The sequence below is a fragment of the Lagenorhynchus albirostris genome, chromosome 18, assembly GCF_949774975.1.
Source record: "Lagenorhynchus albirostris chromosome 18, mLagAlb1.1, whole genome shotgun sequence".
Lineage (NCBI taxonomy): Eukaryota > Metazoa > Chordata > Mammalia > Artiodactyla > Delphinidae > Lagenorhynchus > Lagenorhynchus albirostris.
In genome coordinates this window covers 78871356-78898907 of record NC_083112.1, presented here as the reverse complement: position 1 = coordinate 78898907, position 27552 = coordinate 78871356, and the positions used below count along the sequence as shown (strand labels likewise).

The 27552-nt window shown below is 42.6% G+C and overlaps 1 protein-coding gene across 1 annotated transcript; it reads left to right on the top strand.

Annotated features, from left to right (window-relative positions):
• The first annotated feature begins 7377 nt into the window (after positions 1 to 7377).
• CHAMP1 (chromosome alignment maintaining phosphoprotein 1) lies at positions 7378 to 16431 on the top strand. Its single transcript, XM_060128778.1, has 3 exons — positions 7378 to 7502; positions 10274 to 10393; positions 12904 to 16431. The coding sequence occupies exon 3, from the start codon at positions 12942 to 12944 to the stop codon at positions 15420 to 15422; it is 2481 nt and encodes an 826-aa protein (XP_059984761.1). The 5' UTR covers positions 7378 to 7502; positions 10274 to 10393; positions 12904 to 12941; the 3' UTR covers positions 15423 to 16431.
• Positions 16432 to 27552: the final 11121 nt, after the last annotated feature.

The window sequence follows — 27552 nt, the reverse complement described above, 5'->3', positions numbered from 1 at the left end:
GGGTCTCGGGCACAGGAAGGGGAGATGGAGAGAGAGGGGGAAGCAGAGGTGCCAGGGCCTGGGTCACGGCAGGAGAAGGGGAGCCCAGGGGTTCCCAGGGTCCCTCCTGTCACTTCCTGTATGCAAATCCTTCCACTTTTGCCAAAGATGGGACCATGCCGTTCAGTAGCTCTCACTTACCAGTTTCTGCCAGAAAAGCAAGGAAGAGTTGGCCCAAAAAAGTGGCTGATCATTTTACATTCAATTGTATAAATTAGGCTGCTGTAAGTTGTAGCACTTTGGAGTGGAAGCCCATCAAAACCTTCCCAAATCAGTGCCTGCAGTGTTTCTCCCTCCAGCCAAACCTCCTTGTGGATGGAGACCACAAAGCTCCTTCATCCTCTTAAAGAATCCGCATAGAGAGCCTGGGAGGGTGGCAGACACATTAAAGTTTTCTCCACTTTTTTTTTCTCCATTAAAGCCGAGTGTGTTGAGGCAACCAGGTCCCAGCCCTCCTGCTGTCTTGTGCTCACCAGGACAAAATGCCATCTCTCCAACTATGTCAGCATGTTACTATTGCCAAAGACTGCTTTTCTTTATTTCTCTCGTGCAGTGCTGTCTCTATTGGATCTACCCAAACCTAAAGCACAGATTTTTCAAATCATCCATAGTGAAAGAGGGATTCCACAGTTTGCTCTGTACATGTTTGCACTGTTTGAATTTTTATAATGAGAATGTATGTGTTGATTGAGGACTTCAAAACAGACAAATAAGTGAAGCAGGGAGAGGCAGGTGGGAATGGGTTGCCCCTGGACAATCTGGTGCTAGGTCTCCTGGGTCTGTCCACATTCACATCATATTGATGCTTCAAGGGGGCTGATGCAAGCCTTAATATTTGATACTTTTTCAAGAGAAATTATCTCTGACTTGAATTCAAGTATTGCAGGCATGTTCAGGCCATGTAGAATAGAATGCCCAAGCTGTAATCAAGCCCTGATTTTAAGTTGTCTTGTCAGCACTATAAGGAAGATTTCAGGGGACTTCCCTGGTGGTCCAGTGGTTAAGAATCCGCCTTCCAATGAAGGGGATGCAGGTTCAATCCCTGGTCAGGGAACTAAGATCCCACATGCCCCGGGGCACCTAAGCCCACGTGCTCTAGAGCCCGCACACCACAACTAGAGAGAAGCCCATGAACCACAACAAAGAGGCCATGCGCTGCAACGAAACATCCCATGTGCTGCAACTAAGACCCGACACAGACAAATAAATTAAAAAAAAAAAAATTCAAACTTGTTTAGAGCAGCAAGGTTTATTTCATATTAAAACCTTCCAGCTAAATACATCCTAGGAGTCACTCCAGCTTCAGGTGCCCCCACGAGGTCAGCTGAGGCCTCTGTGGGTCCCGTATCACAGCGCAATTTCTCCCTCTGCCCAACCCTGCCTCCTTCTCATCCCTTCCCTTCCACAGGTGTTGATACAAGACCTCTGCCTGGCAAATATCCTGCATGTTGACCTTTGAGTTAGTGAAACCATGCCCAGTAGGATTAACAGAAGCTGGTACCGCAACAGGAATCCTTCAGTATGTCTCACACAGCAGCAGATAAGGGAACAGCTTGTTAGAAGCTCCTCTGCGTGTAACTTGCCTTTACTGATTAAGGCTGCTGCCCAGTGGCAGCAAGCCAAAGCCCGAGACGCTGAGGTTTGCAGCAGAGAAAGGGTTTACTCACGAGGCAGGCAAGTGAGGAGACGGGAAAACATTGGGCCAAATACCAAACTTTCACTCCACCATACAAAACACTGTTCAGTGTTCATTCAGTAAAGGTAACCTTAAAACTTCCTTTAGCTCTCTATAAGATGCTACCTATTCCTTCATCAAACGTATGGGCAGGTTCAAATTCATTAAATTTTTATTGTCCCCTCTATGCAGGACCAACCACTGTGAAAACTATTTTGAGTATTTTTGCATCAATACCCATGAGGGATATTAGTTAGTAGTTTTCTTTTTTTTCATAGTATCTTTTTCTGGCTTTGGTAACAAGGTTATGATGGTCTAAAATGGTGAGTTAGAAGTGTTCCCTCCTCTTCAATTTTTAGGAAAAACATGACAAGAATGAGTATTAGTTTTTCTTTAAATGTTTGGTAGAATTCATCAGTGAAGCCATGGCTTTTTGTGTGTGTGGAGATTTTTTTTATTACTAGTTCAATCTCCTTACTACTTATGGGTCTATTCAGATTTTCTATTTCTTTGTGATTTAGTCTTGGCAGGTTTTGTGTTTCTAGGAACTTGTTCATTTCTTCTAGGTTATCCAATCTATTGGTGTACAATTGTTCATAGTGTTCTCTTACAATCCTTATTTCTGTAGAACCAGTAGTAATGTCTCCACTTTCATTTCTGATTTTAGTAACTTGGTGTTCTCTTTTTTTCTTACTCCCATCCAGCTATAGCTTTGTCAATTTTGTTGATCTTTTTAAAAAACCAACTTTTGGTTTCATTGTTTTTTTCCTATTGTTTTTCTATTCTCTATTTCATTTATCTCTGCTTTAATCTTTATTATTTCCTTCCTTCTGCTGGCTTTGTGTTTAGCTTGTTTTCCTTTTCCAGTTCCATAAATTGTAAAGTTAGGCTGTTGATTTGAGATCTTTCTTGTTTTTTTTTTTTACCACAAACATTTATAACTATAAACTTCATCCCTTTGTGGTCAGAGAAGACACTTTTTAAATCTATTGAAACTTAATTTGTGGGCTCACATATGATCTATCCTGGAAAATGTCCCCTGTGCACTTGAGAAGAGTGTACGTTCTGTTGTTTTGGGCTGGAGGGTTCTGTGTCTGTCTGCTGGCGCTAGTTGGTTTATTAAGTCCTCGATTCCCTTGCTCTTCTTCTGTCTGGTTGTTTGACCGATCATTGTGACTGGGGTACTGAAATTTCCAACTATTACTGTAAAACAATTTCTCCCTTCATTCAGTCAGTTTTCACTTCATATATTTTGACGACCTGTCATTAGGGACATAAACGTGTATAACTGTTATGTTAAACCTTTTATTAAGCCTGTGTTAGAACTTTTATTCACATGTAACGTCCCACACTAAATCTCTCCCAGACTGAACCAAGAGGGGGTTGGACCCTGCTCTGCACCCAAGTGCAGCCTGAGCCCGACTTTAACAGCCCCCTCCTGAAGGATCCCCATCGCCAGAATTCACATCCTACTACAGCATCAGTCCCTGGAGGCCCAAGTTGTCTCACACCAACCTATGGGGTGCAACTCAGATTTGGCCACCACCTCGGGGATGCGAGTCAATGTCCTTCCATTTGCTTCGAGCCACTGCTGGCTTCCACCTGTGGCATTAGCCACGCAGGCCCCAGCCTTCCAAGGCCAAGCTCACTCACACTGGGAGCAAGCGACCTCAGAGTTCCAGGCACACCCATCAACCAAGAGCACATCAGCAGAGAGTAGATTTTTCACGTGTAAATAGGCTTTCTCCATTTTGTCTGCTGAGTCTAGGAAAGTGGTAAATAGGCAAGAGGTTCCTTTGTCCTCAAAACTAACTTGGAGAATGCTAATCATATTTTGTTGTGTTAAGCTTCTAATGGGAGCAGTCAAATAACTATACCGAGGAAAAAAGCATGTAAATTTAACCTGTGAATTCTATGAGTACAGGTCACTAGGTGGAATTAGGAAACGAAGATCTTGGGCTCTGCTCATGATTCCAGCAATAAGTATTTGTGTTTCCTTGAACATTTTTCTCACCTTCAACCCTGAGGTAATATCTGAGGGTTATTTTCATGAAGAGTGTTAACAGCACTGGTTAAAGTCTTGTTACAAACGGGCACACAGGGCACATGAAAGCCTTCCAAAAACAGGCATCATACATCCTTATTTCCAATCTTTATATTGGGAAAAGCCCAGTAACCATATCAAAACTAGGAATGCACTTGATTCTCATGTTTATATTGATTCTTATTTAATTTGTGCTGTTTAAAAAATTGTCCAAAACTTGGAACTAAGGCAAAAGAGTGATTTCACAGCTTTCTCTGTCAGGTCTGACTGGGTAAGGATTATTGAGTGTTTGATCTGTTATCTCTTTTTGATTTGGACCCACACACATGAAGTTGTATGCTAACATGTAGATTTTTGTATAGTAGAGATGTGAATGATTTCTGTCCGACAGGAAAGACAAACTCAAAGGTTATAGGTTTACTGCCCTGTATTTAACCACTTTTGTATCTAACTAGCATTCTTTCTTCTATGGCTATACATTCTCAGTCTTATGAATTCTCTTTGAATGAGCTTTATTCTTCTTATTCCCTTGAGTTAATAAATCTCTGATATGTGTTCACTTTATATTTGTGTGAGAGTCATGTTTTTAACCTTTGAAAGTATACTGACATTCACCAAAGTTGTACTCATTAAAATACTAACATCATTTTAGTTAACATTATTTTGCATTATTATAAATTAAGTAGGGAGAGTTATCTGTCTTGTTTTTATTACTCTTAAAGTGGATAAGTTAATTGTATTCGATCTATATTATAATCTGGGCTGCTTTTATTATTTCTCTTACAGGAAGCATTCCTTAATTTATGTTTCAGTCATTTTTATAATTCATCACATGTATATTAATGCACTAGTTTGAATTGAAAAACTGTCTTTTTTTCTGACAGAAAAGTCAGTCTGATTTTGACCACTTCATTTGACAATGTGCACAGGGTTTGGGTTTGCAATCGTGATTCTGTGTAGGTTTTGAGTATGTGCAGAGGCTCAATGTCATTATCCTTTATGCACATATGACAAATGACAAAGCCCAATGACATTTTGGTTGTGTGTTGGGTCCTCATCCCCAGAACTGTTAAGGTTGTCACTTCTCGCTGCAATTTTAGTTCACCTGCCTCCACCAATTCATTCCCTTCTTCAAGTTTGGCACCTGGAATCTAGTGTAAGTTGAGAAAACACCCAGATTAGTTATTAAAAAGTATGTGTTAAGTAGGAGCCTTAAACTAGATTGTGTTTGAAAGCCTGTAAGTCCTCATTTTAGTGGGTTGTGTAAGAGTTATTTCTGCTTTCTTTGCATACTTTCAAGTTTAGGGCACTATTCTGAGAAGCTTTAAAATACCAAAATTTCAATAATTGGGAGCTCCGTTTGTGTTATTCATCTTGAAGTATTTATATATTCTAGAGCTACAATAGCTTTGTTTACATTTCAATTCAAAATAATGGCAGGTTTTTTGGTGTTTTGTTATTTTTTGTTGTTGTCTATTCATAAAGAAAACATCAATGAAAAAGACGCAGAGTTACTGCCCCAGCACAATCTAGATATTGGCTTCCAGAAGTTGCCCTGTGCTAGAGGCTTGTGCAGAGTTCAGCTGGAATAATCAACTCATTCTAACACAGAAGAAAACAAAGTAAAGAACTTGTTCAAGCTACAGCCTGCAGCCACAACGAGCCTTGTTTCTAAAGGTGAATTTCGTAACAGAAGGTAAAAAGGCCCCAGAGGCTTCTTAAAGGAAAGGAATCCAGAACTCCGGCACTCCAGCAGTGTCCTCACACGCCACAGCTGCCTCTAGATGGAAGGGACTCCTTTCTGCAGATGGACTAAAGGAACAGGTACACATCTACACATTGATATTTCACTGACACGTCACTCCAACTGATCTTCACCAATGGCAGAAATAATAAACTGATATCTTGCTAACAGTCTCTGGGCTCTAACCAGCTCTTTAACTGGAAATTGTGTGATATGGATGACAAATTAAACCACCTTTCAGGAGGTGGCCTCACAAGTGACAATAAAAGGCTGCGACAACAACACAGGGTTGCAAGTTATTTTGGTAACGCTGACGTAACAGCAACACTTACAATAAAATTATTAAAGACTTTTAAAATACAGACTTAAAATAAGAAAATCAGCACTCCATCTATTCCCAAGCTGAATTTCACAACATAGCTTCATATTCAAGATAACGATCTCAAAAGTTCTTAAAATATAAAACTTGATCTTCAAAGATCTCATTTCTACCTTTAAAATTTACAGCTTTAAACGTGTTTTTATTTGCATTTTTATTATTAAAGCTTTAGATTTTTTTGTTTATTGGACATTTATGTTCTTCTTTTCTAAATAATCTGTGTCCTTTGCCTGTATTTCTAGTGGCGTTTCAACTTTTATTTTTTGACACAGAACTTTTTCATAAGTTAGGAGACAAGAGTTCGTTTCAGGGTTGGGCCTTGGGGGATGGGAAGCGTTTGCCTAGGTAAAGACGAATGGTGTTCATTTATTTGTGGTCCCGTCACCCATTCCCCCTCCCCCTCCCCTCCCAGAAGTGAGTTTACAGTGAACCTGGGCAGGTTCTCTTCAGCCCAGGCGATGCCTCCCTCCAGGAGTCCACGCAGCTCAGGTAAAAGATAACTGAAAACTGTAAAGCCTTTAATTATGTGGAAGGTCTTCTTTTAAAGCTATTAAATCTAGGGCTTCCTTGGTGGTGCTGTGGTTAAGAATCCGCCTGCCAGTGCAGGGGACACGGGTTCGAGCCCTGGTCCTGGAAGATCCCACATGCCGCGGAGCAACTAAGCCCGTGCGCCACAACGACTGAGCCTGCACCTTAGAGCCCATGCTCCGCAACAAGAGAAGCCAACGCAATGAGAAGCCCGCTCGCCGCAACTAGAGAAAGCCCGCGCGCAGCAACAAAGACCCAACACAGCCAAAAATAAATAACTAAATTAAAACCGGTCAAAAGTATGGATCATTTTGCTGCAAAAACCTGAAAATTTCCTAGAAAGCACCCCAGTTACTATTTAGACTATTTCCAGAAATTAAAAGAATGCAAGGTTTTAAATTTGGCGTGAAAGTGAGCATAAAACAAAAAACATAGGCATAGACCAGAGGTGCCTGCAAGTGAGGTAGTGGATGCCGTTGGCTCTCACAGGGAACCTGGCGGCCAGCCGTTTTCCTCCCTACGCAGCACTGTCTCGGCGGGGCACTTAAGCGCTACGGAGCTGTTAACTTTAAAGAACCCGGCCAAAGACAGAAACAAATCCCAAACTCAGAGCGGCCGGGTGGTCCCAGGCCGCGGCTCGGACCCGCGACTCGGCGGGAAGGACAGGTACGGCCACCCTGCCAGCCCTCACCGTCCACGGCACCAGAGACAGTCCCTGAAGCCCGCCTGCTCGCTGTAACTTCTAGGGCGGAGCCGGGGCGGGCGCGTCCGGGGGGGCGGAGTGGGAGCACGCGTCACTTCCGGGGGCGGGGCGGGCCGCTCAACAGACCAGCGCTCTCTCCACAAAGCGGCGCTCCGCGACCAGCGATCTGATTGGTCTTCGCGGGAGGGCGCGCGGCGCCAAACTCGCTTCCCGTCAGCCCCCTCCGGCCCATTCTGTGGCCGCGCACACGTTCGCGCGCCCGGAGCTCGCGCCTGCGCCTCGTCGCCATTCGGGAGGCCGCCGCGCCGCAGGGCCTCGCGGAGCCGCCTCGGACCGCGAGCCCGGCCTCCCGCAGTCCTTCCCCGCCTGGACGCCGCCCGCGGCCCACCGGTGAGAAGCGGGGCGGGCAGGGAGGGGCGTCGTCTGGGCCGCAGTCCCGAGGAAGCCTGGGGCGGCCGCCGAGGAGGGGCCCGGCCGCTGGCGCCGGCGGAAGGACCCCTCCCCCCAGAGCCGCGGGCGGGGTAGGGCTGCCGGCACTAGGGGTGGGAGGCCCTGCGTCATCCCGTGGAGGCACGAAATGTTTTGTTTAAAACCGCGCTGGGAAGGCGGGACCCGGCCCCGCGAGGGTCCGGTCCTGGAGGCAGTTTTCTCTGCCGCCCTCGGCTGCGTGGGCTTTGTCATCAGTGCTGTTCAGAAGTCGGCGGGGTAACCCACGGAGTGGGAGAAATGTGGTGTGCATCTGATAACCCAGCAACAAAAAGCTGTGTAAAAGTGGGCAGAGGGCTTGAGTGGGGGTCTCTCCCGGGAAGATGTGCAGATCGCCAGGCAGCACATCAAAGGATGCTCTTAGCCGGCAGAGTTACGGAAAGGGAATCCAGAACGAGATGCCGCTTCACACCCAGAGTGTTGGTTCGGAAGTGGAGAAATTGGAACACTCCTGCACTGGTGGCTGGGAATTAAAATGGAGCGGCCATCAGCTGTGGAAAAATGGTTCAGTGGTTCCTCAAAAGTGTCAACATGGAGTTGCCCATGGTCCAGCACTTCCCCTCCTAGGTGTGAACTCCAAAGAATTGAAAGCAGGGACCCAGGTACTTGGACACCAGTGTTCAGAGCAGCCTTCTTCGAAGCAGCCAAAAGGCGGTGACTCTAAATGACCATCAGCAGGTGAACGGGAAAAAGTTGGAATGCTGCTTATCCTTAAAAAAGAATAAAATTATGATACATGATTCAGTTTAGACGTGCTAAGTGAAATAAGCCAGACACAAAAGAGCAAGTGTTGTATGATTTGACTCAAAGAGGGTATTGTTGAACGGGTATAGAGTTTCTGCTTTAGTTAACAGTAACATACGTTATTTGTTTATCAGTTGTGACTCAAAGAGGGTATTGTTGAACGGTTATAGAGTTTCTGCTTTAGTTAACAGTAACATGTTATTTGTTTATCGGTTGTAACAAGTCTACCGCACTAATACAGGGTGTTAATAATAGGACAAAGGATGTGCAGGGGAGGAAAGGAGGTATATGAGAGCAGAGAACTTTCTGTTCAGTTTTTCTTGAAACCTAAAACGTCTCTAAAGTTTAATAATTTTTTAAAAATCAGCAAGGATGAAGAGCCGTGCTACTGTATATATATTAATAGAGCAAATTAGCTATAGACATGCTCTGCATATTGAGTTTACATGGGAGAGCTGTGCATCAAAATGTTTTAAAAGACCAATGGTGCTAGATGTTAAGAAAGAAACTGGATGGGAAATGGAAATAGGTGTGATACCATATGGTAGAACTTCTCTGAAAAATACAGGATGGTGGACTGGCAAAACACTCGTGATTAAAACTTATGTTTTTTAGACACAATATGTGGTCTGTAGAGGTGAAATGTAGGATGAGAGATTTTTATTAACCTGCACAATGTAGAGTTACTTTCATAATTAGGCTAAGGAACTCTGAAACTTAGGGGAAAAAAATGCTATAATCTGGAAGCTGGAAGTAATCTCAGTTTCTAGCCTCTACCCAGCAGCTGAATTCTGAACTCAATTCTGCAACATCCCCATGGGGAAGACATCATTATTGTTACAGCAGAGATCCAGAGTGAGGAAATCAGGGTCTTCTGTTGCTTTCTTTGACCTAACTGTTGTGATCTTTAACAAGTCACTTCTCTCCCTCAGCATCACTTTTCTCAATTATAAAATGATGCGGTTGGACTTAAGTCCTCTGAGGACCCTTCTGGTCCTGTACTAATCATTGGCTCCCAGTTATGGAGGGCTCCTGCCTGACAGCGCAGCTCACTCTACTCCATGATTGAGTGCTTGGTAAAACTTTATGTTGAGCTGAAATCTCTTTTCCTGCTGGCTTCTGCTTGTTTTTGGACAGCTTGTGTATTATCCATAATTCTTCCTCTTTTGAAGTTAAGTGTCTGTGCTCACCAATGACATGTTTTTAAAGACTTCCTACCATTCTGTTTGCTTTCTTTTGCATATTCCCACTGCTTGGACTCAAGATCTTAAAGTGTCCTTCCTGCCCAGAGCTGGAGACAGTGATCCACTGGGATACTCTGCCTAGTGCAGTTCACTATAGTCCTATGTTTTGTAATTGATATTTGGATTCTAAATGTTTGATAAATTTCATCTGTCTGATTTGGGCCCATTTACTGGCTTTTCAGGATCTTACTAAATTCCACTGTATTAGGTTGGTCAAGATATTTGAGGAAGAACCTGGATAGATAGCAGAACATGGTCTGCTATGGTCCTTCATCAGACGCGGACTGCCTAACCTTGAGCAAGTTATTAATGTCTGGGTTTGAGTTTCCTCAACTATAAGAAGTTTTAATTGACAGAATAGCCTGTAGTCACGGCAGGAGTCTTCTGAGTGCTTGTCATGTTAGCTGAAGTTAGATGATGGGTTTGAGAAGGGTTTGGTTGGGTGAGGGTCAGGCATTAATTCCATAGAGGATCATTAAAATAAAATTCAACAAGGATGGCGTCGTGGATAGTATCTACTGTAGTCTTTGGTGTCGTTTCATTAAAGTTAGTGTCCAGGCCTTGGATTGGACCCCTCTTGCTATTGGAAGGGGCAGGGTAGTGAGGGAAATGGGCAGAATTCTGTTACAGAGGGCACAAATTTTCACAGAGAAGTAATCTGGATTCCCCTTCCCTTTTGTTTCTCAGGTCCAACTGCTCATCTTGTCCTTCATGTACTACACACTGTCTTCTGTGGTTTAGTCGAAAAGCCATGTAGACTTGCCTGCCCTTTGAAGACCACTTTTAAGACTTCTAGTAAGACAGCTGGTAAGTCTACTAGGGGAAAAGCATGTTGGTCTGTATTTCTTCCCCATTCTAAAAGTACTTGTCCTGGATTTATATTGTAAATTAAATATACAATATTTAATAACGGTATTGTACCAGCATTGCTTTGCATGTATTTTTGTGTGCTTTTAACATTTCTTTCTAACGTTTAAGAGAATATTTTATGATGAGTATGTTTTTGAAAAGTGCTTGGAGTTCTTGAGGGAAAACTATAAAAGCATACACACCCATATATATAATGATGCATGAACGTGTGCTAAATACGTTAGTTACAGAATCTGTTTTAGCAGTTGTTGGATACCCATGCTAAGAAGAGCATACCAGATGGAGCTGGTGGGGAATAGAATAGAGCCCAGAATAGCATCATACACAAAACTTAGTAATTGCTAAATAGAACATTACATGTCATTGGTTACATGTGTAATCAATGTTGAGATGACTGAACTATCCATTTGGGGTCAAATATAGGCTGGATCACAGAGGATTAAAGATACAAATGTAAGAAAAGAATGAAATTGTCATAGGGAAAATATTGAGTGATTAAAAAAATAATGGAATGGAAGGCATAACTTAAAACACAGTCATAAGGGAAGCACTTTTAAGTTTTTAATTTTTATGTAAACCAATTGTATGTAGCAAAAAAAAAAATCATAAAGTCGAGACAAATAATAAAGTGAGAAGATAGTTTCCATAAAAGGACTGACTTCTTTCACATACAAAGACTATTTACAAATAATGAGGAAAAATGGGCAAAGCACATCCTAGAAAAAGAAATACACATGGCTGGGCTTCCCTGGTGGCACAGTGGTTGAGAGTCCGCCTGCCGACACAGGGGACATGGGTTCGTGCCCTGGTCTGGGAAGATCCCACATGCCGCGGAGCGGCTGGGCCCGTGAGCCATGGCCGCTGAGCCTGCGCGTCCGGAGCCTGTGCTCTGCAACGGGAGAGGCCACAGCAGTGAGAGGCCCGCATACCGCAAAAAAAAAAAAAAAAAAGAAATACACATGGCTAATAAACAAGGGGAAATATTCAGTCTTTGTCATTAAACTACATTAAAACACTAGTGAGATATCAGTTTTCACCTAAGAAGTAGAAAGGATTCGAAGTTTAATGATGCTCTGATGCTGAGGGAGCTGGGGAATTAGTCTTCACATCAACATTCTTGGTTGGTGTGTAATAGTACAACAACTTTTTGAGAGTTTGGTAAAATGTCAGTTTCAATTGCAAATAGCCTTGAACCAGGTAATCCATTTCTAGGAATTTCCCTTTCAGAAATACTCTCACATTCAAAGGAAATTCAGTGCTTACTCTGTATGTAAAAATATCCTAGAAAATGCCTTCTAATTCAACAGAACTCCTGAAACCTGTATCTGCCCTTACTATAGAAACACAGAAACCTGGCCCAGTTGTTTCCAGAATCACCAAAACATGTACCTCTCACTTCCCTGGAGTCTGGCCCTGTTGTTTCTCCTGAGCCACAGACACCTTCTCTTCCTTAAATGAGCGCTCGTTGCAGAAAAATATGCTTAATATCTCATTTGTGTAGAATGTGTAAACATAGACATTCTCTTCGGTGACACATAAGTACAGTGGCTACCCCTGGGGAGTGATACTATGTGAGTACCTTGTACTGCGTGAATGAGTATGTTTTTAACTGTGAGCTTCTGTTACTTTTACCACCTTAACAAGGCTAGCTTAAAAGTTTAAAAGTCTTGTTTTCTGGCAAGCAAGTTGCCTCAAGTGTGTCCTCCATCTGAATTGCCGTTTGTGGCACACTCCATCGCATCATTCAGGATCTCTGCTTGAGTGCCTTCCTGTGCTGCCCTCCACATTCTTACCTCCCCAATTGATATAAGCACCATATTGCAAGACACGCCTTTAAACCCAAGCGCCTAGAAAAGCCTGGGGCACAAAATAATTAATTTATTAAATGAATGGATAAAGTATATTAGGATGGATAAAACATTACAAGATACGTTGACTTTTTTTTAAAGCTGTCTTTTCATGTTAGATTTAGTTTAACAAGTGCTTTCTGAAATGGACCTAAAGTTTCTTGCTCTGCCTTAATAGCCTAGCTTTAGCTTTGATATTTACTCAGCTTTGCGTACTGACAGCTTGTTGATTCGCGGTTTTAGAGTCAAAGTGTAAGGCACATGGAATAGATAATTCTGGAGTGAAGCTTGGGTCCCTGATAGTCCTGTAACCTGGGTAAGTCGTTTCTTTGAACATTAATTTCTTCATCTGTAAATGAAAGTAATATTTGAGTCATGTTGTTAGGAGTGTTAAATGAGATGATGTATGTAAAAATAGCAGAGTTCCTGGGACTCAGTTTAAAATTAATTATTATTTTTCCCATCTCTTCAAAATCTTTATAGAGATATTATCTAATAGATGCACGTGCCATTCTAGACTTATGCAAGTAAGAATGGACTAGAAACAGCATTTTATTCAAAAACGTTCTCTGAAAATCATTTATTTCTGCTTTATTGCAGCACTGTTTTTAAAGAATATAATCGTGTATGTTAGAAAAATGGAAGTATTCCAGGAACTTCGTAAGCCATCGGCACGTTTGGAGTGTGACCACTGCAATTTCAGAGGCACGGATTATGAAAATGTACAAATCCACATGGGTACCATCCATCCAGAATTTTGTGATGAAATGGATGCTGGTGGGTTAGGTAAAATGATATTTTACCAGAAAAGTGCAAAGCTATTTCACTGCCATAAATGCTTTTTCACCAGCAAGATGTACTCTAATGTATACTATCACATCACATCCAAACATTCAGCCCCAGAGAAATGGAATGAGAAACCAAAAAATCAGTTAAACAAAGAAGCAGATCCTGTGAAAAGCCCTTCTGTTCCTGAACACCAGAAAATGGCCTCTAATTCAGCAGAACTCCTGAAACCTATGCCTGCCCTTTCCATAGAAACACAGAAACCTGGCCCAGTTATGGCTCCAGAGTCCCCAAAACCTACTCCTCTCGCTTCCCTGGACTCTCAGAAGCCTGGCCCTGTTGCTTCTCCTGAGCCACAGGCACCTTCTCTTCCTTCTCCCGAGCCTCCGAAACCTGCCCCTGTTTCTTCTCCTGAACTTCCAAAACCAGTCCCTCTTGTTTCTGAATCTCAGAAACCAGTCCCTGTTCCTTCTCCAGAACCACAGAAACTTGCTCCCGTATCTCCTGAGCCAGTGAAGGCAACTCTTACTAATCCCAAACCCCAGAAACACTCTCATTTCCCAGAAACATTGGGGCCACCTTCAGCCTCATCTCCAGACTCACCAGTCCTGGCTGCCTCCCCTGAACCTTGGGGACCTTCCCCAGCAGCGTCTCCAGAGTCTCGGAAGCCGGCCCGGACTGTCTCCCCTGAGCCAAGGAAGCTGTCCCCGTCGGAGTCTCCTGAGCCTTGGAAGCCATTCCCTGCTGTGTCCCCAGAGCCTCGGAGACCAGCCCCAGCTGTGTCACCAGGTTCCTGGAAGCCAGGGCCACCTGGGTCCCCCAGGTCTTGGAAGTCCAGTCCGTCAGCATCATCAGGACCTTGGAAGCCAGCTAAACCTGCTCCATCTGTGTCTCCTGGACCTTGGAAACCAATTCCTTCTATATCACCTGGACCTTGGAAACCAACTCCATCCATGTCCCCTGCGTCCTGGAAGTCTTCATCAGTCTCACCTGGTTCCTGGAAATCTCCCCCCGCATCTCCTGAGTCATGGAAGTCTGGCCCACCAGAACTCCGAAAGACAGCGCCCACCTTGTCACCTGAACACTGGAAGACAGTTCCTCCAGTGTCTCCTGAGCTCCGTAAATCAGGACCTCCCTTGTCTCCTGAGCTTCGCAAACCAGGCCCACCACTGTCCCCAGAGATCCGTAGTCCAGCGGGATCTCCAGAGCTCAGAAAACCCTCAGGGTCTCCAGAGCTTTGGAAGCTTTCCCCTGATCAGCGGAAAACTTCTCCTGCTTCACTTGATTTTTCTGAGTCCCAGAAGAGTTCCCGTGGTGGTTCCCCTGATCTCTGGAAGTCTTCCTTTTTTATTGAACCTCAGAAACCTGTCTTCCCTGAGACCCGGAAACCAGGTCCTTCTGGGCCATCTGAGTCCCCTAAAGCTTCCTCTGATATCTGGAAGCCTGTTCTCTCTATTGATACTGAGCCTAGAAAACCTGCCCTGTTTTCTGAGCCTACCAAAACAGCCTCTCGTGCTTCTCCTGAACCACGAAAACGTGCTCTTTTTCCAGAGCCCCGGAAACATGCCCTTTTCCCCGAACTTCCCAAAGCTGCTGTCTTCTCAGAATCTCAGAAGGCAGTTGAGCTTGGTGATGAACTACAGGCAGATGCCATAGACGATCAAAAGTGTGATGTTTTGGTTCAGGAAGAACTACTAGCTACACCTAAGAAACTCTTAGAAGACACTTTATTTCCTTCCTCAAAGAAGCTCAAGAAAGACAACCAGGAGAACTCGGATGCTGAGCTTAGTAGCAGTGAGTATATAAAAGCAGATCTGGATGCGATAGATAGTAAGGGCCAAGAATCGAGCAGTGATCAAGAGCAGGTTGACGTGGAATCGATTGATTTTAGTAAAGAGAACAAAATAGACATGACTAGTCCAGAGCAGTCCAAGAATGTACTGCAGTTTACTGAAGAAAAAGAGGCTTTTATCTCTGAAGAGGAGATTGCAAAATACATGAAGCGTGGAAAAGGAAAGTATTACTGCAAAATCTGTTGCTGTCGTGCTATGAAAAAAGGTGCTGTTTTGCATCATTTGGTTAACAAGCATAATGTCCACAGTCCCTACAAATGTACAATTTGTGGAAAGGCTTTCCTTTTGGAATCTCTCCTTAAAAATCATGTAGCAGCTCATGGGCAAAGTTTACTTAAATGTCCACGTTGTAATTTTGAGTCAAATTTTCCAAGAGGCTTTAAGAAACATTTAACTCATTGTCAAAGCCGGCATAATGAAGAGGCAAATAAAAAGCTAATGGAAGCTCTGGAACCTCCACTGGAGGAGCAGCAAATTTGATTTTTAAATACAGTGTGGATATATGCTCTACAGAGTTGTTTATTGAACCCATTGTTGAAAGTATAGTTAAATAGCCTAGTTGGATCAGTAGATGTTGACATGTATGGTGTACTGTGTCTCAGTAGTGTTACAAAGCATAAGTGTTTGGTTATTTTTTTCTTGATCTTTGTTTATGTGGTTGTCGTGTAAGTCAGTAAATTCATATTGTATATTCCAGATGGGTAAAATTAATTTCAGTATATTTGAATAATATGAAGAGGTAGGCATTCCATTTAACAATCAAGAGCAAGTTGTACTCAATTTAAAACATCTAGTTAAAGTGTATCTTTTTGTGCAACTAATTTCAGACATTGGAAATTATTCGTTAGAATGTTTAAGAATTAGGCATGAAAATTTTGAGAAATTTTGTTCTCAACTATTTTCACATCATAAAAATTATTTTAAAGTTTCTATTTGGTCATATAAAGTTATTTATAAATCTTGAACCCCTTCTAGGTGTTTATTAACTTTTCTATTATGGAAGATTGGAGTCTCAGGGTTGCTGATTTTCTGCTAAAAGAGGGGAAATTGAGTCCGTTTAAAAAATAGTTCGCAGCCTTCTCCTGTAGGAAACTGAGAAACATGAGTGTGATTTTAGGCCTTGTCTTTAGTTGTTTCCTTTGGAGTCTTCCATTCTGGACCTTACCCCAAGATCTGGCCCTTCACTTCCCCGTGAGCTCAAACCAATAGATGATCCTTATTTGCCAAATGTGTCAGGGTTGCACCTCCTACTCCTGGGCCTTCCGCACCATCTGTCGGGGCTTCAGACCAGGGTAAGGAGCAGAAATGAAAGTCTTCCGGATTCACAACAAAAAATTTTATAAATAGACATTACTGTTTAAGAGTACATCAGTTTTATGTTTTTCACAGTTGTTACTGTAAATACCTTGTGCCTGTTAATGGATTATTTTATTCTAAAATATTTTGTCAAATGTGTATCAATCAAATTAAAAACAAAGGCTTTCATGTTAGCAACATATTCATGTGTGTTTTCTTTTGTGTAACTTTCATTGTATGATACCAAATTCCGTTATTCTTTCCTATTTCCACTTGTTTTTAGCATACTAATTTTCATACCTGGAGCAGCATTTTCTAAGCTCGGTTTTCTCAGAGTTCTGTGGTCAGGTAGGTTAAGGGAAACACTGTACAGTCATCCCTTGGTGTCCACAGGGAATCAGTTCCAGGACCCCCTGCAGATTGCATATAACCTACACATGTCCTCCCATATGCTTTAAATCATCTCCAGATTACTCATAGCGCCTGATACAATGTAAATGCTATATAAACAGTCGCCAGCAAGTGGCAAGTTCAAGTTTTGCCTTTTGGAACTTTCTGGAAATTTTTTTCTAATATTTCTGATCTGTGATTGGTTGAATCCACGAATGTGGAAACCAAGGATACAGAGGCCTAGCTACATTAGGCTCTCTATGAAAATTCTCATTAATCCACATTAGCCCATTAAAGGTCATTTAATCTCAGTGGTGGTCAGTCCTGAGTGCTTCATTTAAACAATGGGAAGCATTTAGTGCCATAAGGACTCTGATACATGGCCGGGGTTGAGATACTGGCTTTTATCAAGGTGTTCCCAGACACCTGAACAAGGAGCGCTTTATTCATGGCATCCAAATGCATATGCCAATTGGGAAGACAATGTTTAGATAATGCTGGGAAGACCTTACAAGCTTCAGACCTGTCACTTGTTTGGAGAGCACAGTCTGGCAGGCAAGGTACTGGTTGATGGGATTGTTGGTTTATACTGGGCACCTTGACAACAAGCTTCCAGCTCTGGAGTTTGCTTCTAGGCATGATGCCAGCAAGTAGGAGAGGTAAGATATCCTGGCCATATCCGTCTTGTATACTGACTTGATTAAAATGATGGGTAGAACAACGGGCCTCCAGTGCCCAGAACCCCTTTTGAAGCCTGCAGTCAGATCAACCATGCTTGAGCATATGTAACAACATGCAACAGATTCTTAGGACTTCACACTTTCCGGTGCAGACTTCTCACAGAGTCCTTCCTATACCTTTGCTCAAGGGGGCGCTAACTAGATCCTACGACTTGGCATCTCATGGTGGTTTTTTAATAATATTTTTATAAGAGAGGATATTAACGCTAGGGTAAGCAGTGGTGATGCATGTGTAGTCTGGGCATTAAGGCCTTAATTTTAGACCAAAGCACGATGTTCTCGGCTCACCTCAGTTGTGGCTTCCCACTTTTTTCTCCTTTTACCTCTAAGGTCAAGGGTTAGTTAGCTGTACCCTTACTTTAGAACCTGTTTACGTTCTTTTTAATCGTTGGTAACTTTGCCTTCTGTACAATAGCATCCCCCACTAATCAATATGACCCACTCTATCTTTTCATTTTCTTATTTACCTATGAAATTACAACTTTCTAATGACTCCCCAGTGATTTTACATAACATGAAAGGGAATAAAAATTACCGTACCATTTTTACACAACATTCATGGCCTTGATGCCATTATGTTCTAGGGAGCCAATGTCGTTTTCATTAATTTGACTCTGAGTTCGTGAATTGTAATGTGTCTGTGTGGCAGATGCTGCTTTTGTTTTTAATGGTGTAGATTCCATAGCTTTGTCTTGGATGAAGACAGACTGATGCTTAATCAGATCTGATCTGCAAGCATCACAAGATGAAGGGTGCCTCTTTAAGATGAATTACACCCTTAGATTAAAAAAAAAACACAGAAATTGTCTCCTTTCTCAACCTAGCTCTTTCTGTTCACATGTAATTTTGATCATTCACTTCCTATTGCTGCTATACATTGCATGAAATTTTGTGGCTTGAAACAATGCAGATCTGTTAAAGTTACGAAGTTCACTGGGCTGAAGTCAAGGTGAGAGCAGGGCTGCATTCTTTCCTGGAGGCTCTAAAGGGAAATTCATCCCCTTCACTTTTCCAGCTTCTAGAGGCCACCTGCACTCTCCGCATGATTCCCTTCCTGCATCTGTGAGCTAGCACATGGCATCTCTGACCCTGCTTCTGTTATCACGTGTTTCTCTGACTCTTTCCCTCGTACACTTAAAGACCATGTTATTACATTGGGCCCCTAGACAATCTAGGATGATCTGTATTTTAAAGTCAGCTAATTAGCAACCTTAAATCCCTGACATAAAGACTACCACACTCACAGATTCTGGCAATCTTGTACTTTGGGGGTCATTCTGCCTTCCACACCTGGGCTTGAAAATTGGGGTTTTGATTCCTCTGCTTAGCCTATAGCAAGCCAGGTTGGGTTTCTTTGGCAACATGTCTGTTGCTACCGCCTCACTGGTCTAGGCCCTCATCGTTGGTGCAGTAGACTGCTCCATAGCCTGGGGCCTCCAGTATCAACCCCAGCCCACCCTTTACACACCAAAATAAGGTCTCCACAATACTGATTGTATGTTGCATTCTTTATACAAAATTATCCCTTAAGGTACAGTTACTTAAGGCCTTCCATTGGCAAACCACACCTTACTCAATAACCTTCTCACCCCACCTCATAATACTTGGTCAGTCCTTCCTATTAAAGTCCTACCCTTACTAAGCCTGGCACGGTTCTCTCCACCTTCCAAGTCTACCTTTGCAAGACTACTTTTTTCATTTTATGAATTGAGGAAAAAAAAAAACCCTATAGGACTGATTTGGACCTAATTTAGTGTTAACGCAACACGGGAATGCTATTTGTTATTACAAATACCCCACACTGGATGCTACATTCAACCCTAAAACTGAAAATGCTGTTGGAATAAAATATGACATTTCAACCCCTTTGATCCTGATCAACTACCAGCTTAGTTGGATTGAGCATACTTTCAATTAACTTTGCTTCTAACACCCACTGATCTCTTGTAAATGTTTGCCATGGGCCACACGGAGGATTAGATGAAGTGGATGGGAAGCCTACTAAATTCTTACTAGATTTGTATAAATGGAAGAGTTCTAGGTCAAGTGAACAAAATTCCAACTTGAATCATAAAAACAGTCATGGCCCCTCAGTCATTTCCCAGACTTGAGCCAGTTTACAGACCTTGAATGAAGGGGAGGCTGGGTCCCCTTGAGCAAGGATCCCAGTACACTGCCAAAAATGTATACTGTTAACCTTTTTCCCAGCCTTCCCCAAAGGTACAGATGGCCATTTACCAGGGTGGCTGCACTGGGCAAAAGGAACTAATCAGACCCTTCAGGAATGCCTGGACACTGGTTCTGAACTGACACTGATTCCAGGAGACACCAAGCATAACTGTGGCCCTCCAGTCAGAGTAGGGGCTTATGGAGGTCAGATAATCAATGGAGTTTCAGCTCAGGTTCATCTCACAGTGGGTCCAGTATCCTCAAACCATCCTGTGGTCATTTCTCCAGTCCTAGGATGCATAATTAACAGTAGACATACTCAGGAACTGGCGGTATCCCCACATTGGTTCCCTGACCTGTGAGGTGAGGGCTATTATTGTTGGAAAGGCCAGTAGGAAGCCTCTAAAATTGCCTCAACCTAGGAAGCATGTAAATCCAAGGCAATCTGGCAGAAAGGATTCTGGGAAGATGGTGGAGTAGGAAGCCCAAGGAATCTGTCTCCCCACCTAGACAGCAACTGTACTGGCAGAATTCATCTGACATAACTATTTTGGAACTCTGGAGTCTGTTGAAGGCTTGCAACTTCCAGGGGAAGAACTGGACAGTAAATTGTGGTTAACTTTGGTCAATTTTGGCTTTTCACAGAGTAGCAGCTACTTGTTCCCTACCCACAGCCATGCAAGCATCTTGCACACAACTTGCAGGAGCTAGTGTGGGTAAGAAGGTCCCTGTCTTGCAAATACCAAGCATCTGTGCTTTGATTTCTAGTTGCTGCTTCTGCTCACAGAGGTGCAGACAAAGAGGCAGGCAGCCATTCCTTCTGTAAATACTTCCACCTCTAGCTGAAGTGGCTTTCAGGTGATTTAAAGGGCCAGCACCCTCCCCAACCCCCACCCCCACCCCCTGCCCCTGACACACTTCATTTTTTGCTTTTCTCCTTTTGGGAGCCAGACGTTAAATACTACTGCATATACAGGGAAAATTAGAAAGTGACTGCACCTGCCCAAGGGAAGGCTCAGAAGAGACATAAAAAAAGACATTATTTGCACTTCAGGCTGATCCTTGGCACAGAGACAGTCTACAACAGTAAAACAAATAAGTACATAAATAATAAACATGGCAAACCCTGGGGAAGGGGAAGAATCTGATTTCCAGAGTTACACATTATTATATTCAAATGTCCAGTGTTCAACAACAACAACAAAATCACAAGGCATACAAAGAAAAAGGAAAGTATGGCCTGTTCAAAGGGAAAAAACTCAACAGACTGTACCTAAAAAAGATGTAATGGCAGACATACTAGACAAAGACTTTAAAACCACAGTCTTAAAGATGCTCAAAGAACTAAGGAAGATGGGGAGAAAGTCAAGAAACTGGTGTGTGAACAAAATGTGAATATCCATAAAGAGATAGAAAACCTAAAAAGGTACCAAAAAGAAATTATGGAGCTGAAAAGTACGACTGAAATAAAATTTCACTAGAGGGATTCAAGGCAGACTAGAGCAGGAGGAAGAAGGAATCAGTGAATTGAAGACAGATCAATGGAAGTTATTGAGGCTGAGGAACAGAATGAAAAATGATCGAAGAGAAGTGAGCAGAGCCTAAGGGACTTGTGGGACATGATCAAGTTGACCAACACAAGCATTGAGGGGGAAGAGAGAAAGGGCAGCAAGAATATCTGAAGAGATAATGGCTGAAAACTCCCCAAATTTGATGAAATACATGACCATAAACCTCCAAGAAGCTCAACAAACTCCAAGTAAGATGAACTCAAAGAGAACCACACTGAGACATTATAATCAAACTTTCAAAGATAAAGAGCAAATCTTGGAAGCAGTAAAAGAGGAGAGATTCATCACCTGCAAGGGATCCTCAATAAGATTATCTGAAGATTTATTATCAGAAGTTTTGAAGGCCAGAAGACACCGGGTTGATATATTCTCTGTGCTAAAAGAAAACTACTGTCAACCAAGAATCCTGTATTCAGCAGAACTGTCCTTCAAACGTGAAGGAGAAATTAAGACATTCCCAGTTAAACAAAAGCTGAGGGAGTTTGTGGCCACTACACCTGCCCTGCAAGAAATGCTCAGGGAGTGTTGCAGGTGAAATGAAAGGACACTAGACAGCACCTTGAAGCCGTGTAGAGAAATAAAAATCTTAGTAAAGGTCAAATAGGGCAATTATGAAGCTAGTATTTTTATGACATTGGTTTGTAACTGTACTTTTTGTTTTCTGCATAATTTAAGAGACTAATACATTTAAAGAAAAAAGTATTAGTGTATAACTAGTATTAATGTATATTACTGTAACTTTGTAACTCCAAATTTTGTTTCCTGCATAATTTAGGAGACTAGTGCATTTAAAAGAATTATTAATGTTTGGGGCACACAATGTATAAAGATGTAATCTTGTGACATCAATAGCCTAAAGGGCTGGGGATAGAGCTGTAAAGGAGCAGAGTTTTTGTGTTATTGAAGTTAAGCTGCTGTAAATTCAAATTAGAGGAATAATTTCAGGATGTAAATCCTCATGGTACCACAAAGAAAATTGCTATAGAATATAAACAAAAGCAAATTAAGAACGAATTTAAACATTTCATTACAGAAAAAGTCAACTAAATTCAAAAGAAGACAGAAATGCAGGAAATGAGGAACAAAAATATAGACAAACATTGTATACGCTCTACGTGCTATAGGGCATACAGAAAACAAATAGCACAATGTCTCACCTAGTGAATGGGGCAAATGCTTTCCACGTCAGCAAGAAAGAACTGGATGGCCAATCATGAGTCCCCTTATAGGTGGGACCAGCAGGGTGAACCTGGGCCCCCAGAATCCTTTGCTCTTTCTCTGCTGCCAGGCAGAACTGGCTCTGCTGAATGACCATCTGAGGGTCACACAGCCAACCAGGGTGAGGCAGGTGAAACTGACAGGATCAACTGATTCCCCGGTGCCTGGCACATGGTAGGCGCTTAATAAATACTAATTGAATAAATGAATGAATAGGTTTTTCACACACCTGCCGATGAAAGGTTACCAGGAACCTGACACTGGTCTGCTGAGTTCTTTTATGCATGGCCAACGAATCGTCACAGTGCGAAGCCAACCTCTTCCAAACGGTCTTCTTCGCACCAATGAAGGGAGTGGCAGAGGGTACTTTTTGATTCAAGCAGGCTGCCCCAAGTGTGAAGGTCACCTGCTCTTGCTGGTGAAAAAAAATAAATAAGGAGCAGCATAGAAACCGACCTGGCCTTGGACACTATGCTTGTGGAGCTGCCGAAGGAGCCCATGACTTCTCTCCTGCCCAGCGTTCTGTATGAGGCTGGAAGCCGAGCTCCCACTCCAAGCAAGGACTTCCATCACCTGGCCATCACCAAAACTGAGGTAAGGCACCAGTAAAGCTAAGGAGCTGCCTTCCTGGGTGTTACAGCTTTAATGCTTGCCAAGCACACACTTCCTCTCCTGCTGGGAATAAAGGGCACACTCTTTGAGACCTTGAGCTATGAAGTCAGACAAACCTATGTTTGAACCTGCCTCCATCACTCTGTGTGTGTGTGTGTGTGTGTGTGTGTGTGTGAGAACTTGGGCGACCTAGTATCTTCACACGCACAATGGGGCAGTCTTGTAAGACCTACCTCAAGGTGGTTTTGGCACAAGACAGAATGAAATGCACAGAGCGCTTGATAAATGTTAGATGCCATTGTTACTTAATGCTCTGACTGAATTATACTAACAAGAACTTGACCACTGGTAGGGAAACTGAGTTAGTATTGAAAGTTTAGGATTTTATGGCTTGCCTCTTCCTGGCACTGAGTTAGGTCCTTTGGGGATTTCATTCTATCGAACATCTGAGTTATGCGTAGCCAACTTGTCACCACCCTGAAAATGTCTACAGTGGACCCCCATCTGGTCTGGGGCTCCAGTGATCAAGAAGTTGTTCCTGACTCCCTGTGCACCCTTCCTGCTGTCACCACAGAAGTGAGGCCTCAGGTCCTGATGAAAACAGCCCAGGCACCGCCTCCTCAGCTAAGAAGGCTTTCCTGCCACCCGGGCTGGGCAAGTCACACCTTCTCTGACTCACAGACGCCTAGTCCTCTATTGTGACTGGCTTTTATCGGACTGTCTCCCCCACCCTGAGGGCCTTATTCCTGGAATATAGTACTTTCTCAAATAATTGTTGAAAGAGCAGAGGAGGGGGCATTCTTTGCTACCCAGCGTTTTCCCATAGATACAATATTACCTTCCCATAGATACAATATTACCTTCCCATAGATACAATATTACCTACCAGCTGTTTTCAAATCTGGCTGCACATTTGAATCACCTGCAGAGCTTTAAGAACGACTGGTTCCTGGGCCGCACCCAGACTAGTGAAGTCTTTTGGGTGTGGAGCACAGGACTGGGTGTTTTGTAGAGTCTCACATGCTTCTAATACAGCCAAGGTTGAGAACCACGGTTATGAGCCATGACTGTTAGGCCCACAGGCTTGCCCACACTCTGAGAAACTACTTGTGTGGGAAGAAGAAGACCAGCCTCCAAGTAAGGGGGCAACTTACATCTTTCCACCTCGGGTTCTTTTGTCTTTAAAATGGTGATATGACATCTACTGCGTGGAGCAGTTAGGAAGAAAGTGATTGAGAGGAAGTGTCTGCTCGCATCGCGAGTCCCATTTGTGATGAAGCAGGAACGTCCTAGCTCACACTGTGGTTTTAGTTATAAAATACAGTATCTAAACAAGCAGAGAAGATGCCAAAGGAGTTCAGCTCTTTAACTGTGGTCTGTCTACCTTCAGGGACGGAAGGGGGTTGAAACAAAGCCAGATTGAGCCACGTGGGTGCCCAATGTGGTTAATAGGTTGGTTCCCCTTCAAGCTGATTGTTTTAAAATATTTGCTCAACATTCATTCAGAGGAGGCTGAGGGCCAGGTGGGGAGAACACAGGTTCTCCCTGCTGCCCTGAGCAATTCAGCTCTAGCCTCAGAAAAGACCCTCAGAAGGCAGTTGAGGGCCCAGTCACTGCTCCTTCAGGAAACCCATCCACAACGATCATTTCTCCTAAGTATTTCTTTCTGCCACATGGAGTTCTCTCCCTGAGAGGAGTTCTGGGGAACAGAATTTTCACCATCTGGGTGCATCTCAAGTCCAGACTGTCCTTGCCTTCATCCAGCTCTGAAAAGGGGAGGCCTGGTCTCCCTGGGGGTTAAGTGGGGCTTGCACGTTAAAAGATCACATGACTGTTCCCAGCAGGGAAACTCGACGGCCCACATTTCACCTGTGGAGCTTCCTATCATCTGTGAATCCATGTTCCTTCACCGGAAGAGAAGCACCAAGGTGGGAGCAGGCCTGCCCAGGGCTCCTGGCTCGGTGGGAAGACAGCAGCGTCGCTCTCCTTCACCAGCTTCTTCCACTCCAGCGGTGGGATTCGCTCTGGACAGAGTTAAGGCAAGCAGAAAGGATCAGGAGACTACATATCTATCCAAATGATTAATCGAGCTTTCCTGTTATGAAGTCTAAATTTTCCTGTATTATTCCTTTAAGTAGTAGGCTGGAGGAGGGATGGCATTTAAGGCTTTGGGATAAGTGAACAAATGGCAAAAAGAATCAGTGATTTGGTACAACAAGACCTGGGCTAAGACCTCGTTCACTCACAGGTCTGCTGATCTTTGGCACATTAAATGGTTTGTCTTTTAACACACCTGAGATGATGATGCCTGCTTCGCAAGATGAGTTCCGGGACGTGATGGGATAAAAGAGTTGAAAATTTAGAAAAACTGTTAAGGGTGTGTGGGCTTGAGGTCCAAGTATGATTTCCAGAAAGTGACACCAGAATGAATACATTTCAGGGTTTAATCAGCTTGTGAGCTTGTGAGTGTGGAATGAGCAAATGAGCTAGTTCAGAGGAGAATTTAGGGAACAGCAGTTTAAATAGTAAAGGCAGGCTGAAATAAGCTTGCTAAGTTAGAGAAAACTGATTAACGGGATGATGTCCAAAACACATTCCATAAAGTCTATGGGTAAAATTTTATGTGATTTCTTCCTGATAAGATGTGTAGTAATCATTAAGATAGTTTTAAAAAACTCTTTTGGTCAAGTATATTTACCAATTACAATCATTCTTCATCCAATTAAATATTTTATCATTCATGCCTCCCATTGATTAAAAAGTGAATTTATATGCTAGTTGCCAGGCAGGGTAGCTTCTAGCAGTATATTTTACTGTTTTTTAAAATGGTATAAAACAAAATCAAAGGATTTATTTGTGAGTTTTAAAATAAATCTTATTTAAGTTTTCCCAAAAGCTCAATGCTAGAGTTTGATATATTCATGTACACATATTTATATTTACAAGAAATATAACTTCCATTATCACATTCTTTGCTTCATCAATAACCCATTGGTTTAGCTACACATTATTCTAAGTTAGCTAATAAGAAAGACTATTAACTCCATTTAATTTTAATCTTGACATTACTGCATTTACTTACAAGATGTTTCTAACTTTTGTATAAATAGGTCCTCATTTTGAGACATCAATTTCATGTTTATTTGAATTGAAAAATGAAGTTTTTCTGAATAAATAAGGCTGATTTGGCTGACTGGCTTGATAGTAAGAACTAACTGGCAAAGGTTATTACATGGTGACTATTTTCCATAAATTGGATTCATTACATTTGCAACCCAAGGCTTTAGAAAACTCTCTATGAAAATATACTGGCAACGATGTTCTGAAAGGACTGCCTTGATTATTTTTCCCCAAGCCTTTTTGAGTAGATCAGATTAAACTGTTCACTTCCAAGAATGAAAGACTAGGGACTTCCCCGGTGGTCCAGTGGTTAGGACGCCGCACTTCCACTGCAGGGGGTGTGTGTTCGATCCCTGGTCGGAGAAGTAAGATCCCACATGCCGTGTGGTGCAGTCAAAAAATAAATAAATAAACCAAGAATGAAAGACTAGCAGGTACAATTAATAATTTTTTGAGATGTTGGAAAAGACTTTTGTATATTTCCCAGGAACCGAGAAACTGAACGACTCCAATCATTGAATTGCAAAGCCTTTCAAAAGTCAGATGATTTCTAATTCTTTGCTTTCAATTAAATTAGAAGAATTATCAAATGGTAGACATTAGAAGTAATTTTTGATTATAGATAACTATGAACAGTTGGTATATAACTTGAAAGAATTTTAAAGGGTTAAGTGGTATTTTATAACAAAACTCCTCTGCTCCATTCAGTGTCACCAAGGTTTCTCAGCAGTTAGCTCAATAAAAATGGAAACCTGGAATAGAATTGTCCAACATTGTCTTATTCTACTAGCAAAAGGTATTCATCAAATTCATCTGTCAATATATGAACCCATTGGGGAAAATATCCCCATCTTTCTGAGAGGAATTTTCTTTTTAACACTTTATTGTTGACTATTTTAAACACGCACATAAGTAGAGAGAGTAGAGAGAGAAACTGGGCCCTCACCAGTTTCGAGAATTATAAACATCCTGCTGTTTTTAATTCAAGGAAGGTTATTTCTAACCATCAGACTTTTATGTTTATGTCTTAGTTGGTTTGGACTGCTATAGGAAACTGCCTTCGACGGGGTGGCTTATAAGCAGCAGAAATTTATTCCTCACAGTACTTGACACGGGAAGTCCAAGATCAAGGGGCTGGCAGATTCAGTGTTTGGGGAGAGCCTGCTTCCTTGTCCAGATGAGGCCATCTTCTCACTGTGTCCTCACATGGCAGAATGCGTGAGGGATGCTCTGGGGTCTCTTCTGTAAGACCCTAATCCCATTCCTGAGGGCTCCACCCTCATGATTTAATGACCTCCCAAAGGTCCCACATTCAAATGCCATCACACTGGGGATTAGATTTCAACATGTGAGTTTGGGGGGAGGGGCACAAACATTCAGGCTATAGCAGTTTATACCTCTATTTTAATATTTGTTTTGATTAGTTATGTACTATTGTAATAGAGATATTTCTTAGTACTTAAGACCTGTGATAGGAAGTCCAAAATTTTAATT

What these genes read in the sequence shown, in the direction of transcription:
- CHAMP1 (XM_060128778.1), top strand. Translation starts at nt 12,942, where the DNA reads ATGGAAGTATTCCAGGAACTTCGTAAGCCATCGGCACGTTTGGAGTGT.